This window comes from Canis lupus, chromosome 16, assembly GCF_011100685.1.
Source record: "Canis lupus familiaris isolate Mischka breed German Shepherd chromosome 16, alternate assembly UU_Cfam_GSD_1.0, whole genome shotgun sequence".
In the NCBI taxonomy this organism is placed as follows: Eukaryota; Metazoa; Chordata; class Mammalia; order Carnivora; family Canidae; genus Canis; species Canis lupus.
Genome location: NC_049237.1, coordinates 23526990 through 23544189, shown reverse-complemented (window position 1 = coordinate 23544189; position 17200 = coordinate 23526990). Strand labels below are relative to the sequence as shown.

Sequence of the window (17200 nt, the reverse complement as noted above, 5' to 3'; positions counted from 1 at the left end):
ACCATAGAAGAAAGAAAAATGTACATTTTTTTTAAAAAATGTATAACTTTTACCTCTGTTCATGGATTACTAAATCGTTCCTTCTATTGGCTGCTGTGTTTGCTTCATACTAATATGTCCTCTCTGTCTCTTGGCATGGTTTCTGCTCAAAAGGCTATTGTAAGTATGGCTTTCTATTCATTTCTATATATTGAGCAAATTTTTTATTTATGTACATTCTCTTCCATCATAATTTATGGTATTGAAATTTTTAATACAGGAATTTTATATGCAGTGAATATATTATTTGCCTTACAGGTTTATGCCCTTTACTCTTAAGATATTTAAAGGATATTGAAAACTTAACAAGTCAAACCAAAAAGACACCTGCTCTTATTTTTTCCCTCATCCCACTTCTGCTCTACCTCCATATTATAATTAGTACATTTATTTTAAAGATTTTATTTATTTATTCATGAGGGACACAGAGAAAGGCAGAGACATAGGCAGAGAGAGAAGCAGGCTCCATGCAGGGAGCCTGATGTGGGACTCAATCCCAATACTCTGGGATCACACCCTGAGCCGAAGGCAGACGCTCAACCACTGAGCCACCCTAATTAGTACATTTTTATAAATTATTTTGAGGCTTGCTATTGCAGTCTGGCCCCTCCTGCCCCCTCTATAGTAGTAACAGTCTTCAGTGGAGAGGTGGTGGAGTTTAAGAAGCATGGAAGTAAAGACCATGCACAAACTTTGGAGTCTGGCATACCTGGATTGTTTTGTTTTGTTTTGTTTTGTTTTGTTTTGTTTTGTTTTTTGTTTTCAGACCTGGGTTATAATTCTGGGTCTGCCACTTGAAAGTTACGGAATGTCTCCCCAGTCTCACCTTTCTCACCTATAAGATGAGTCTAATATTGTTCACAGTTGTGAGATTAACATGAGACTGCATATGATATACTTTAGTGCAGTGCCTGGTATATTAACCATTCATGAGATAATTATTGTGTATTATCTCAGGTAAAACTAATTTTGCAGGGCACCTGGGTGGCTCAGTCAGTTAAGCATCTGCCTTCAGTTCAGGTCGTAATCCGGGGTTCTGGGATAGAGTCGCATCAGGCTTCCTGCTCAGCAGTTTTCTGTTTCTCCCTCTGCCTGCCGCTCGCCCTGCTTGTGTTCTCGTGTTCTCTCTTTCTCTCTCTCTCTCTCTGTCTCAAATAAATAAATCTTTTTAAAAAAAACTTTTTTAAACTAATTCTGCTAGAGCCCAGTCAAAATGTAAATGCAAAATTACAGGTATTTAGAAAGTATTTTCATTTTACTGCCTGTATTAAAGAAGGAACAAAGTAACAATTGAAAGGTAACAGGCGGGGATCCCTGGGTGGCGCAGCGGTTTGGCGCCTGCCTTTGGCCTAGGGCGCGATCCTGGAGACCCGGGATCGAATCCCACATCGGGCTCCCGGTGCATGGAGCCTGCTTCTCCCTCTGCCTGTGTCTCTGCCTCTCTCTCTCTCTGTGACTATCATAAATAAATAAAAAAAAAAAAAAAATTAAAAAAAAAAATTAATGAAAGGTAACAGGGGGGCAGCCCCAGTGGCCCAGCAGTTTAGGTGACTCAGCAGTTTAGCGCCGCCTTCAGCCCAGGGTGTGATCCTGGAGACCCAGGATCGAGTCCCACATCCGGCTCCCTGCATGGAGCCTGCTTCTCCCTCTGCTTGCGTCTCTGCCTCTCTCTGTGTGTCTCTCATGAATAAATAAATAAAATCTAAAAAAAAAAGTTAACAGGGTTTATTGCCCTTTTTTTATATTTGGGGGAAGCACTTGTAGGGGGCCTTGCAGTCCATTGATCTTGGTATAGTTGACATATTGAGCAAAGAAGTAAACTTGATAAACTCCAGAGCTCTGTTACAATGGGTGTGAATAAACAGTTACATAGTCATTTTTAAATCAGGTGACTGAGGAACGCCTAGGTGGCTCAGTGGTTGAGCATCTGCCTTCAGCCCAGGATGTGATCCTGGAGTCCCGGGATTGAGTCCCACATCCGGCTCCCTGCATGGAGCCTGCTTCTCCCTCTGCCTGTGTCTCTAACTCTCCCTCTCTGTGTCTCTCATGAATAAATAAAATCTTTAAAAATAAATAAATAAATAAATCAGGTGACTGAAAATCCAAGAACTTGGTGTGAAGGCTTTACCCCCTTCACTGCTGCTTTTGACTGGGCAGGTTGTTTTATAAGCCTGTATTAATTGGGTTTGGCTGAATTTATCTCAAAGTGGAATGTTTCATAGAATTCATTTATAATATGTACCTTACAAATGTTAAGTTTAATTATTAAACCTAGTGGTCCTTTATCGAATGCTATTAGTTTTTATTTTTAGGCCAATCCTAATATCCTGCTTTTTAGGAGACCATGTGTGTGTTGTTGTTTTGAGAGAAAAACCACACATGTGAACTGGGGGGAAAGAGGGAGAGAGAGAATCTTTTTTTTTTTTTTTTTTTGTTTATTAAATATTTTATTTCTCTGAGAGAATGAGTGACAGAGAGCACAAGCCAGGGGGCAGAGGCAGAGGGAGAAGCAGACTCCCCGCTGAACAGGGAGCCGGATGTGGGAATCAATCCCAGGACCCCGGGATCGTGACCTGACCTGAAGGCAGACACTTAACTCACTAAGCCACCCATGCATCCCAAGAGAGGGAGAATCCTAAGCAAGCTCCATGCCCAGTGCAAACCACCATAGGGCTCAATCTCACAATCCTGAGATCTTGACCTGAGCCAAAATCAAGTACCCCTAGGAGACTTTTTTTTTTTTTTTTTTTAGATTATATTTCTTTTAGAGAGAGAAAGAATTCTCAAGCAGAGTCCCTATTGAGCCTGGAGCCCCAACAGGGCTCCATTCTAGGACACTGAGATCATGACCTGAGTTGAAATCAGGAGTCAGATGTTTAAGTAACTGAGCCACCCAGACACCTCCCCTAGGAGACATTTTTTAAAAACACCTAGTTTGGGATTCCTGGGTTGCTCAGTGGTTAAGCGCCTGCCTTTGGCTCAAGGCGTGATCCTGGAGTCCTGGGATGGAGTCCCACATCAGGCTCCCTGTATGGGGCCTGCTTCTCCTTCTGCCTGTGTCTCTGCCTCTCTCTCTCTGTGTCTCTCATGAATAAATAAATAAATTTTTTAAAAAAATTAAAAAATAAAGAAATAAAAACACCCAGCCAAAACTGTGTTTTTCAGTAAATTAAATTCTATGCATACACCATCCTTCACATTCCCATATATAATCACAGAAATTATTTGTGTGCATATTCAGAAATCTCTGAGTAGGTCAGCATTCATGGAAATTGATCCCATTCTCTATCATGATGCAAGGAAAATAATATAGATAAAAAATATGTTAGGGAAAAAATCTATTATTATTAGAATTCTACCTGCCTATTGAGTCCAGGAATGGTAGGTCTATATATAAGTGGCCTTTTTATTCAATTCTTCCTGACTATAAATAGATGATTCAGATATACAGTTTCTAGGTATTTTATGCCAAGAGAAATAGACTTAGGTACATTGTATGTTTTAAGCTCTTTGACCAGAGAATTTACTGAGAACCCATTCAGAGTTGATTACTATTGTGCTGTTTATTTTTACAAAGTAATTTATTAGTTAAAATGTTAAATAAATTTTTATTATTTTTCATTTTCAGTCAGTTCTTCTAAAAAAGAAGCTGGAAGAACATCTGTAAGTATGAAAGCTGTTGAATCTCTTCTGTTCTCTCGTGAAATAAAAGTATTTTGTTAGGTTATTACAGAGGATCTAGGCAATGGCACAGGTGGCCCTGAGGATAGGGGAAATTATAAGACACATTCATAGTGTCTGAAGGGTCATCTCCATCCAAGGTCCTTAAATTAAAAATAAGTACTGCTTTAGAACTGTTTTCTCAAATAGGATTCCAGAGTTTTATATCTTTGTGATAGTATGTCTAACCATAGTTAGGAGTTTGAGACGCTAGATCAGGAAGCAGAAACCTTTTTCTATAAAGGGCCAGCCAGCAGTTACCCTAGGCTTTGTAAGCCATGGTCTGTGTCACAACCACTTAGTTGTGTAGTTTGAAAGCAGCCATAGATTATATATAAACTGATGTGACTGTTCCAATAAAACTTTATACAAGAACAAGCAGCAGGCTGAATTTGGCACACAGACTATAGTTTGCCAGTGCTAGAGTATAACTAGCTGAATCTTCCTTCCTTCCTTCCTTCCTTCTTAGCTTCCTAGCTTCCTTCCTTCCTTCAGATTTATTTATTTATTTATTCATGAGAGACACACAGAGAGAGACAGAGGCAGAGGGAGAAGCAGGCTCCATGCAGGGAGCCTGATGTGGGACTCGATCCTGAGCCAAAGGCAGACGGTCAACCACTGAGCCACCCAGGCAACCCAGAATTTTCCTTTTTAAAGTACTACAGAGCTTAGCAGCAGCAGATTTTTCAAACATTTCCTTGAATTGCAAATATATGAAAGTGACTTTTTAATCTAAAAGTGAAATAAATTGTAAAACGTTGCATTTGTTTTCTCATGATGAAATCTTCATCCATTTTTATCTTTAGCTGAGGTTGACATTGTTAGGAATGTTTCGTGATTTTTCTCACACCCAGTAACAATTTTAATGCTTCCTATCACTTTCTAGGAAAACTCTCCTAACAAACATTGAGCGGGGGTGGTCATGAACTGCTAGCCTATTGGGAATGTTACAGTCTTCCACTATAGTAAGCCCAACATCCTCAGTATCACAGAGAGAAAATGACTTGTTCTACAATGATGGGAAAAAAATTCTATTATCTGGTAATTTGCCTCATGCTATCCTTTTTTTTTTTTTTAAGGTGGGAAAAGTGAGATAGTCCTAGCAACTGACACTTGATGGCAAATCTAATAATGTGCAGATTCTTTATGTACTAGTAGAAGAGAAATGTTACCTTCTAACCATTGTGAGGTTACCTAGAGTCAGGATTCAGTACTGAATTCTGTCCTTTTTTCTTTCCTATTTCTGTAATGCAAAAAAAAAAAAAAATGGAATGCCTGTTGTTTCATAAAACTGACCATTATTCTGTGTTCATTTACATGGTAAATATCTTCATCAAAAAGAAGTGATGATGAGGCCTGTTAGTCTCCTGTGGCTACCATAACAAATTACAAAAACTGGGTGGCTAAACAAAGCAGAAATTTATCCTCTACCAGTCCTTGAGGCTTTAAGTTTATAATCAAGGAAGTCAGCAGAATTGGTTCCTTCTGGAGGGTCTAAGGGAGAATATGTTCCATGCCCATCTTCAGGTTGGCTGCTAGCAATCCTCAGTGTTCCCTGATTAATAAATAACACTCCAATCCCTAACACCCCATCTTCACATGGCATTTTTCTCTCTACTTTTTATCTTCACATGGCCTTTTTTTTAAAGACACTAGTCATTGGACGTAAGGCCCACCCTGATCCAGCATGATCTCATCTTAACTAATTATATCTGCAAAGACACTGTTTTCAAATGATGTCACATTCCTAGGTATAAGAGGTTAGGATTTCACCATATCTTTTGGGGGAGATAAAATTCAATCCACAAGAAGGTCCATAGACATTTCAAAAGGTGATCATTCTCATGCAAATTAAAAACTACAGTGAAGACTATTTTACACACACAAAATGTAAAATTTGAAAATCAGACATACTAAATATTGCCAAAGATGGTCAGCAGAGGTCATTCTAATCCATTCCACTGAGTATACATCAGTTAGCAAACTGAACATGCACATATTCTGTGACCTATCAGTTCCACTCCCTACATATACTCTAGCTTCCTAGAAGTGCTGTTACCATTTCTAGGTGTGTGTCAGGAGACATGTAGTAAGTGTGAAAAAATGTTGTTTGCAATCATAAAAAGGTAGAAGCAATACAAATACCACCGGTTTGTAAAATAGTAGCTAGAATGAGGTATGTTCAAACAACAGAACACTACAGTGCAGTAAAAAATATGTAACTTGGGGCTAACACATCAATATAAGTGAATCTTAAGAGCATGGTGTTAAGTAGAAAATGGAAGTCATAGAACAATACATATAGTATGATATAAAAAGCAAAATTTGGTAAAATGCACCAATATATTGGTTAGGAATACACACAGGCTCATCACAAAAGTCATGAGAAAGATTAAAATTCTGAGTTTGGGTTCCCTAAGGTTCTGGAATAATTTCTGTTTCATACCCTATTTCTTTACTGGGCTTAAATTTTCTTATTCTCTTAACTACTGTATATACTGATTTTTTTTTAAGATTTTATTTATTCAAATGACAGATGCAGAGAGAAAGAGGCAGAGACATAGGCAGAGGGAGAAGCAGGCTTCATGCAGGGAGCTCGATGTGGGACTCTATCCTGGGATCACACCCTGTGCCAAAGGCAGATGCTCAACCACTAAGCCACCTAGGCGTCCCTGTATATACTGATTTTATATCTAGATACATCACACTCTCAACAAATTTGTTGAAAAAGAAATAGGCTTATTAAATCTTCATTTTTTTTCTAGGAATAGGATATTATAAAAATTGATTAAAAACTTTATAAAGGTTTTATAATGTGAAAATCTTATTGCAAACATTTTCTAAAAATAAAAATAGAGTACTATCCACCAATAAAAAATTTGTTGAAAAAGAAATAGGTTTATTAAAGTATTATGCATTAAAAAGACCAGAAATAGACTTTAAAAAGTGATCTGGGGGATCCCTGGGTGGCTCAGCGGTTTAGCACCTGCCTTCAGCCCTGGGCATGATCCCGGAGTCCCAGGATCCCAGTCCCAGGATCAAGTCTCTGCCTCTCTCTCTCTCTCTCTCTCTCTCTCTCTCATGAAAGATAAATAAAATCTTTAAAAAATAAAAAGTGATCTGTTTTCTTCAGGTTTTTTTTTCTGTATTTTCTTCTGATTTATGCAGCCTTTTTTCCTCTTATATTACAAAGTGTCAAACTAAATACCATAGAGAGAATTGCACATATAGTAACTAACAGGAAGAAACATATTTTCTGTGCATTTTTTACTCTTGTATTAGGATATATAACTTAGATAAAGTATACAAACGCTAAGTTCTAAGTTTGTTGGATGTTTTTCTACATAAATAGGTATCAACCTATAGAATCAACAGATCAACATACAGAATACTTCCAGCAACCCCCCAGGAGTCTTCATTCTATTCTATTTTTAAAATATATATGAAATTCATGTCAGATTAGACTTTTTATCCCTTTTTTGTTCATAGCAGCTGCATGCTATGCAACTGTATCCCAGAATAAAGAACATAGATCTTTTCATTTCAAGTGGGGGGAAAAAAGCAGTAGTAGATGACAATGTGTTACATATTTTGTTACAGGGAGAAGCTTCATGAAGCCAATAATGAATTGCAGAAGAAGAGAGCCATTATTGAAGATCTTGAACCACGATTTAATAACAGCTGTGAGTTTTTCCTAATTAGCATAGTTATTTTTAATTGAAGTTGACATATTATGTTACTAATTATCACAGTTATTTTGTGTGTGTTTTTTGTTTGTTTGTTTGTTTTGTTTTTAAGATTTTAAAAGAGAGAGAGTATGTGTGCATGCAGGAGGGAGGGGCCCAGGCAGAGGAAGAGAGAGAATTCTAAGCTTATGCAACACTGGGCTCAATCTCATGACCCTGAGATCATGACCTGAGCTGAAACCAAGAGTTGGATGCTCAACAGATCAAGCCACCCAGATGCCTAGTGATGAGTTTATATAAAGTTGTTTCTTTCAGAAATAGGTTCTATTACATATTCTAGCAATTAAAGAATTTATCTTATTTACAGAAAGAGTGTATAATCATCTTTCCAGTATTTCTAATTATAGTTCTGAGTTTTTCCTTAGCTGTGGATGCTAATGAATATTTTATGAAATTAGCTGTTTTCATAGTATGTTTAAGTCAACCAAACTTTTACTGCTTTTGATATTTATACATGTAAGTAGCCTGACTTTATTAAAGCTTTTATGTAGAGCACAACGAAGATCTTCCTCCCCCCCCTTTTTTTTTAAGTGTGGTGAAATATACATCACATAAATATGACCATTTTAAGGTTGCCTGGGTGGCTCAGTCCATTGAGTGTCTGACTTCAGCTCTCTGGTCATGATTCCAAGGTCCCGGGATCAATTCCCCAAGACGAGCTCCATGTTCAGTGGGGAGTCTGTTTCTCCCTAGTCTTCTCCCTTACCCCCCACCCTCGCTCGTATGTGTGCGCTCTCTAACACATAAAATCTTTTTTAAAAATAACTATTTTAACCATTTTTAAGTATATAGTTCATTGACATTTAGTATATTCCCATTGTTGTACAAACACTATCCATTCCCAGAACTTTTTCGTCATCGCAAGCTGAAACTTTGTTTCTGTTAAACAATAACCTCCCATTGTTCCCTATCCTCCCAGCCCCTGGGAGCTACTGTTCTATTTTCCTTCTCTGAGAACTGTTCTAAGTAACTCATCTAAGTGGATTAATACATTTTCCTTTCAAGTCTGGCTTACTTCACCTAGCAGAACATCTTTCTTTTTCACTTTTATTATCTCCATGTTGTTGCATGTATCAGAATTGAGCTGAATAATAATTTGATTATATATATTGACCACATTTTGTTTATCCACTCATCTACTGATGGATACTCTTTAATTTATGCATTTCCAGGCTGAAGTTTTTATTAGAAAAACTTTCTATAAAAACAAAAAATTACAGGTTTTTAAAATATAATTATATATAGGAGTAGACCAAACACTTTCAGTGCTGTTAACTAATCATTTTATCATTTTGAAACATTTTTCAGGTTGTTACAATCTAAAAAAAATTTTTTTTTCACTCATCTGTAGCCTTAAAAATTGAAGAATTACAAGAAGCTTTACGAAAGAAAGAAGAGGAAATGAAGCAAATGGAGGAACGATATAAAAAGTACTTAGAGAAAGCCAAAAGTGTAAGTATGAGTTTCTAGGCTTCTCACTCCACTTTCCGATCCTGTTTCACTGGTCATCCAATTTAGGACAAGTACAGTGACTTCTTATATCAAGAGCTATCAGGAAAAGAACAAAAAATCTTTTGACAAAAAAAAAAAAAAAAAAAAATGCTGAGGATGAAACAATGATCCAAATAGATCACCCCATACTGTAGTTACTAATTACAAAGAGGAAAATGGTCCTTTATGTAGAAAATAAGTGGCAGTCCCCTCTTTAGGGTAATAATCAAAATTAGCTACACAAATGATAGGATAACAAGCAGATGTAGTGTCATTATCAATAATATGTAACCTGAACCTAAGCCATCTTTTAGACCTAACTTTCAGTTTCCAGAGAAAATGAGATTATTGGAACAAGTTGAATAATACCTTCAGGAAATAATCAATTAAATCCAGAATTGGGGATAAAAGTCAGTGTTATGAAAAACAAAAAAAGCCATTGGAGTATGGGGGGAGCACAAGAAGCTCTTCTAATTTAAAAGATCCCAAAGGGATCAAAGTGCCAAATGTAACCTTAATCTTTGGATCCTGAATTGTGGGTAAAAGGAGGAGTGATTTATCAAAAACATTTTGGAGACACCTGTGGAAATGTATATTTGGACTGAATAGTGATGACTTACAGAATTGTTCATATTCTTACAGATGATACTGGTATCATGATTGTGTAAGAGAATGTCCTTAGTCTAAGGAGATGCATGTTGAAGTATTTGGGGGTTACATGTCACGAGATACACAGATTACTTTACAGTAGGCTCCCAGACAAGCGTGTGTGTGTGTGTTTGTGTGTGTGTGTGTGTGTGTGTGTGTGTCTGGAGAGAAGATGTGGCAGTGCAGCAAATGGTAAATTGGGATTAAAGGAAGTGGGTTTTTTCTTCCCCTCTTTCAGTTTTCTATAGCTTTGATCAGTTTTAATAGTAAAAGTATTGGTTCAAAAAGCAAAATGACGCTTCCCAGTAGACTGCTAGTTGGTCAGCTAGAATTGCATCACATGCCCATGCCTAAACCAACCCACTGGCAGAGGTGATGGGGTCACAGTGATGGGCTTTTTAACCATCAGGACCTGCTCTCCTAGAGTAGAGGGCTGGTCAAAGGCAGATGGTAGCTGAGCCACATCAGAGGGAAGGAAAGGGAAGGGGAAGACACCTGTCAGTAATGTCTACTGTAGTATTATTTGTTAATTTTAAGCCAGAATTGCTTGCCATAATTGATTCTTACATAGCTGGAAGTTTTATATAAATGAAAGTTTTAACAATTGAATATTATTTCATACATTCAGATCTTAAAGTATCCTTGCAAGATAGCTTTATGATTCTTACAAGGTTTACCTTTAAGTTTGGGTTAATTTTTATTCATTCATGAGAGACACAGAGAGAGAGAGAGAGAGAGAGAGAGAGAGAGACTGGCAGAGGGAGAAGCAGGCTCCACGCAGGGAGCCCGACGTGGGACCCAATCCAGGGACTCCAGGATCATGCCCTAAGCCGAAGGCAGGCGCTAAACCGCTGAGCCACCCAGGGATCCCAAGTTTTTTTAAGTAACTGCTTCCTTAAATGTTATAGCCTTTAAATTGAAAGTTTAAAATTTTTTCTTTGTTCCTTTTTGCAGGTTATCCGGACTTTAGACCCTAAGCAGAATCAAGGAGCAGCACCAGAAATACAAGCTCTTAAAAATCAGCTCCAGGAACGGGACCGACTGTTCCATTCTTTAGAGGTAGTTTGCTATACTATACAATAAGATATTTGGTTTTTGGTTCTTTATTTTCTAGGACCCTTGCTATATACAACTGTGTCCATGAATTTAGATAATTTATTTTATTATTGAATTTTCATCTTTACATGTTTACATGTGCTTGTTTTTTTTTTAGAGAGAATATGAGAAAACAAAGACTCAAAGAGAAATGGAGGAGAAATATATTGTTAGTGCCTGGTACAATATGGTAAGAAAATAATACTTCAAAATTCTCTGCAAAGTTCAATGAATATGTAATATTTATCATACTATCTGTGTTGTAGAAGTAGTTCTACCAAATGAATCTGAAAGTAATTGCTATCCTAACACACACTAACCAAACCTAATACTTATCATAGGATTGAAGAGCAGAAATAAGAACCATCATAATCAGGGTTAGGAAGAATTGAACACATCATTATCCCTAGAGGATAGATAAATGACAGTGTGATTTCTGGGCCTCAAAACCATTTTATTCTAGGAGAAGGGGACTTTAATAATACCAGAACATAGTTGCAGTAAGTGTTTATTGTGTGAGATTACTCCATTGCCTTTGCAGGAGTGGTACTTAAATGAGGATGGTATGGAAAATGTTCATAGTTTTAAACCCTGAACAACTGGAGGTTTTGAAATTGAATTTTCTAACACAAAAAAGTGTTAAAAATATTGCAGGGGAAAATAAATGCTTGTTAACTTCCTGGGCTTCAGTAAGATTTTCTGGATATGAATAGCTGTGAATTTTGAAGAGTGCTGCTGTATGTACTTTTAGTTTTGTCCTAGACCTGTCTTTTTTTCTTCATTGTTTTTCTTCCAGCAAGACCACTTCTGCCTTGGCAAAATGTTTGTTGCCTAAGACAGGAAATTGAACCAGACTTTTTCCATCATCCCCTTCTCCCCATCCCCAACCCTACAGTTATGTTGCCATTGTTTCCTTTTTACAGTTGTAACTGATACTGTGTCTTAAAGGGTGATGTCCCAGGTCTCCAATGATGGGATTTGACCTTTGTCAGAAATTCCTGTAATTTCATGATATGTCCACATTTATATTTGCCTTGGTTAAAACAACATATTTCATATTTTATCACAATTTAAAAAAACAAAGGAAATCAAATTGGGTTTAGAATACTATTATTGTTAACAAATATAGATTTCTTGAAAATTAAAAAATAGGGGAAAACTATTTAAGGAAGTTCTCTAAGTACTAGTTCTGACTCCACCTATTCTCTTAACCTCTTGAAGGGTTAGTGTTAGTGATCTTGGAACTCTACCCCTCAATCCTTATTAGTCATTTCATAGTTTTGATTGATTTGTATGACTTCACATATTATGCTTACAGAATTGAATTTATTTATTCTGTGACATAATAAAGAATAGCAGGTCTATAGAGAGTGAAGAAATAACTCCTAGTAGACTCACACAAGTTATGTTCTAGTAAAATTAGCCAGTAACAGCTTCATACGTACATTCAGAAAGTTCTGCATCCCAAACTATTGAATGGAAGGGAAACGACAAGCACCGGGAAAAGGCATTAAGTATCTCAGAGTGGCCTAGTCATGGCTCCTGCAGTCTTAAAGGTATGTGAAGAATTGGAATAAGTTGGTTAGAATGTGAAAGTGAAAAAAAGTTAGTATATTTAATATAAAATATAATCGGCAATATATGTAGCCAAATTAATAAATTAAAGACTACCAGTAGCTATTTGTCAGTTTTCTTCAAATTCTTAAATGCTTTGATTTCAAATTGAGTAAAAAAACATGTTCTGGGGAAAAAAAAAAAAAAAAAAAAAACATGTTCTGGATTTTCCCATTGGGAAAATGGAGAAATGTGAATTTGGGTGTATGCAATAGACCAAAATTCTGTTAAAGACAGAGAGCCCATGACCAATGTTTTCCCTAGATGCTAACTAACAAGTGCTAGGAAGATGAATGTTTGGTCTTCTGTCCTCTGTGCCGATCTGTCCAGTTCACTTTAGGAAAGCCCTGGGACTTTTCACATAACTTGGCTTATGCACCTGCTCTCCTTTTGGATCTCAGCTGCTTATTTCTTCCTTTCTTCCTTGTTGCAGTGCCCACTTCCTCCCATCAGTTTACTTGTAGCCAATCACTAGTAAGAATAGTCACATGCAGTTCTTTTTTTTTTTTTTTTAAGATTTATTTATTTATGGTAGACAGAGAGAGAGAGAGAGAGAGAGAGAGAGAGGCAGAGACACAGGAGGAGGGAGAAGCAGGCTCCATGCCAGGAGCCTGACGTGGGACTCGATCCGGGGACTCCAGGATCGCACCCTGGGCCAAAGGCAGGTGCTAAACCGCTGAGCCACCCAGGGATCCCCCTCACACGCAGTTCTTAATATTTCCCTGGTCAGGGTTCCTTACTGCTTATTAAATAAGTATCTAGACCACTTTTTCCCTGATCTCCTCACAGAACAACAGGTTAAAAGGCGCACTCCCAGAGCTCTCCTCCCTCCTGTTAAGGTGCTCTGGGTCCAGCAATTGTCTATCCTGTCCTTTCTGAGCTAGTAGGCCATCCTACTCCAGGCTTCAAGAAAGACCCCTGGCTCTCGGTTGGGCCTTCTGTTGTGGACTGTCAGGAACTTTTCTTAATTTGCTTGAGAATACAAGCCCGCCTGGAGTGAAGAAAAACACCTTGGTGGTATGTATTATACCTAGTGTGGCTTTCCTCCTCAAGAAACGACATGTGCATTTGTGTTTTCCACTCAAAATAAGCCATATAATTTCCACAACCTCCTGTGAATCAGCTGCTACCAATTGATTGCACTTTTTGTCCTTCGAAAATCACTTTTTACATTTGATTTGAAAAGGAAATACAATGATTGAATATGGGTAACGTATTCTAAAATTCTGTCTCTATTATCTGGTGTTTTGGTTATTGTAAATTCAGAAAATTAAGCCTTAATTTTTCCAAGAGAAGATTTGTACCTAATTTTGGAACTAATATGTCTCTATAAGATTTTAATCTATAATGAACAGAATTAACATTCCTAATTGTGCCTTATAATGCAATGTGACAAATTCTGCATGATGAAATTTTCTTTTGTGAGAGTATGTTCCACTTTTTTTCATTGATTACTTTTTTTTCCTATGTTATATAGGGAATGACCCTGCATGAAAAGGCGGCTGAAGATAGACTTGCTAGTACAGGTTCAGGGCAGTCATTTCTGGCTAGGCAAAGGCAAGCAACCAGCACAAGAAGATCTTATCCGGGCCATGTTCAACCAGCCACAGCAAGGTAGACAAGTCTTGCCATCAGAATTAAAAAACACCCTGCATTCAAAACATACTTCTGTTACATATGACAACATTTCAGGAAATTCAGCCAGCTTATTTTTTGTCTCTTTTATGTTGGTATTTAGTTGTTTCTCATTTGAGGACTTTCTCTCTCCTCTATCTATATTTTAGTTTCTTGGTTCTTTATTTTGTAGTCCTTTCAGTTCCTTTTAATGTGCCAAAAATTTTTAAATGCCCAATTAAAAGTGTTGTATAATAGTGTAGTACTTTTCTTTGTATGAAAATGTCCTTTCCCCAATGATGTAGGCTTTGTAATGAATTAGATTTTCTGCCAATAATTGATATACAATTTATATTCTTTATTGTGCCTCTGTGTTACCATGCTTTATAAGAATGTCTTTGTTTAAAGGGAATTAATCTTTTTATGATGTATTAATCTGTGTTTTCAATTGTTTTCCAAATGCACTTCAAATAACTTGCATATTTACTATATAAAATGATTGGCAAGTGCACTTTTTGCAAAGACATAAATACATTGGCAGAGGTGCTAATCAGATGTTACCTAAGGCACCTGATAGATTTATTTAGAGGGGAAAAAATGAGTTTTCCACATTGTTTTATAGGAAATTAAATTTGTCCGAAGATTTGGAAACTATTTTTAAAACATACATAAAATTTCATTATTTCTTGCTATCTTGTTTGCTGACAGAAGATAAATGCATTGGTTAAGTTATTTGGGGGGAAATTACGGAAGAAAAAAAATCAGGCAGTGCATTAATTTTTTTCTTGTTTTGGAATATCCTAGTAACTGAAGATCAAATTATAGCAATGTGGCTAACACAGTTTCAATAGCCCTCCACATCTAAAAGATTTATTTTCCATATACTTAGAAGTAATAGGTAGCCTTACCTTTTGGACAATTTCCTGTTGACTTGCATCTCATTTTACTTATTCTTTAATATAAATCCTTCTATTTCTCAGTAATTCCTAAACCTGACATCCTAATATGTCATTAAGATCAATAAGTGACTTCTTGTATGTGATGTTATGACAGTCTCTTAACATTTTTTCTTATTCTATGTACTAGTCCAAGAATTTGCTACTGAATAGATTCTCTTGGGTAGTTGGTTGCCTTGAAGTTCTGAGATTTGTTGACAGATTGTAAACCATGTTCATTTACGTTGATGAATGGCTGTCAAGTAATAATGATTATAAAGCACTTTGTATAAGGTGCTATGTAAATGTGAAATATCATCCATTTGAAAATGAAATGCCTCTGCCTGACTTTCCATATTGGCTTAAGAATTTGGTCCCAAATTATATTTAAGTTCCCCTCCAGCCTTTTTCTTGCATCATGGCCAATTTTTTTTTTAAAGCAAAAAATTATTGAAATTAGATTGGTTGGTTGGTTGGTTCTGGTTTTAGATAGGTCACCTAAAAGATTTTATTTCATGTACTTGCTATTTGGAAGTTCAGGTTTCATTTAGTCCTGTATATTACATACAAATGAATAACACTAAATCAAGCTACATGTAATTAAGAATTTTCAGAAACCATATTCAGGTGTCTGACTTCAAATTCTTTACTGATTTTTTTAAGTAAATTGACCTATAAGTTAGTAGTGTTTTCATTTGTCCTCAGAAACTGTACTTGAAGAAAAGTATTAGAGTGTACACAGAAATGATTCCATATTCGTGCTAATTTTTTACATTAAATACAGAAGTCTGAGTGCAGTGTGAATGCTTCTGCCTGATAAGACTGTAAAGCAGGAAGAATTAGTAATAGTGGAGAGAACCACATGAATAGAATGCATTGTGGGGTTTCAGGAGGCTAAGCAGACCTCATCAACATAATTTTAACAATAAAAGATTAAAAACCAGTTAAGAGGGTTCTACCCATGTCCCCTTATTTCACAAATACCATAAGGATTTAACTGTTTTAAAACAGGACATTAACACTAACCTTGGTAACATTAATATTATTTGGAAATTATACTATGTGCAGAATAAGATAGATGAAAATAAAAGAGTCTATGAGCTATTCATTAAATGGATTGTATCCTATGAGATGAGAAGTTTTCATTTTAGTTCTATATTTACTGTCCCAGTCCTGGTCTCCTACCTACGTACCTACCTATCCACCCACCCACTCAGATATATTTCTCTGAATGGGAGGGAGGAAAAGGTGCCAGGCTTTTAGAAGCAAGTTTATTTCTTATTTTGCTTTGGCATCTTTGGCATGCTGTTATTTTGGTGTTTACATTCACAACTTTCATTTCCCTTTACCTGTATAGTTTAGTATGTTACTTTGATTAGATAGAAGAAATTCTATTTCCAAACATTCTGATATTTTTTTTAAAAAGCAGGAATAAAACTTATCTGTAGCAGTAACAGCCCTGTTCCTCTTGCCCAGCTTTGGACAGGATTTATAAATCACTATTTCTCCAGTAATGGTTAATAATTTCTCAGGAGGTTTGTGAAAGTCTTAGCGTGCTTTATCTAGATGTGAGCTATACTGTGCTATATTTTTACAAATTCCTCGTATACAGTAGCTTCATACAGTGGAGCTAGCCCTGGCCTCAGCAGTGGAGTAAGTACAGTGTTACTGCATTAGGTTGGAATGATCCATCCCTGCAGTGTTGAATTCTTACAAAAAGCTTATTTTCTGTTTTCCTTCTAACCAGGGTAAAAGAATACAAAGTAAATAACTAAAGAATATTAAAGAATAACATTTATGTTCTGCAGTGTGTACTTAGAAAGTTTGTAATTGGAAAAAATCCAACAAATATCATAGTTCACCACATAGGAAAAGAGAATAATACAACTGTACATTTCTTAAAAGAGTTTCAAAAACTCAGTCATTTTATCATTTGTCTAATTATTTGATAATAACTGACAAAAGTCGCTAAATAAAGGACCAATGTTCCAAAATTGATTAAGATTGAATTATTTCTGTTTGATAGCCCTAGCCTGGTAAAGTTGGCTTGATGAGATATGAGATGATTAGATAATAATAGGATAATTTTGTTGAAGTTTTACTGTTTTTGTTTATATGATAAAAGCTCAGTGTACAAAATTAAGCTAGATGTTATGCAGTCATAAACCTTGGTCTTTATATCTCATTAGTCCCTGCACAGGCATGAGAATCCACACTGTGCAAGTAGATCCGCAATAAGTGATTGTTCAGTGAAAGATGAGTTAGGCTGAAGAAAAGGTGATTTTATTGGCTACTTTA

The 17200-nt window shown here is 36.4% G+C and overlaps 1 protein-coding gene across 2 annotated transcripts in view; it reads left to right on the top strand.

The window, feature by feature from the left end:
- HOOK3 (hook microtubule tethering protein 3) overlaps window positions 1–16896 on the top strand; it is a 109519-nt gene extending 92623 nt beyond the window's left edge. The window contains exons 17-23 of one of the 2 annotated variants that reach the window (XM_038559913.1): window positions 154–159; window positions 3668–3702; window positions 7360–7442; window positions 8857–8957; window positions 10599–10703; window positions 10858–10929; window positions 13831–16896. In XM_038559913.1, coding sequence (XP_038415841.1) covers window positions 154–159; window positions 3668–3702; window positions 7360–7442; window positions 8857–8957; window positions 10599–10703; window positions 10858–10929; window positions 13831–13971 — 543 coding nt within the window. In that variant the 3' untranslated portion in view covers window positions 13972–16896. The remainder of the gene's footprint in view (window positions 1–153; window positions 160–3667; window positions 3703–7359; window positions 7443–8856; window positions 8958–10598; window positions 10704–10857; window positions 10930–13830) is intronic. The other variant, XM_038559915.1, reaches the window with a different exon arrangement.
- The last annotated feature ends 304 nt before the right edge of the window (window positions 16897–17200 follow it).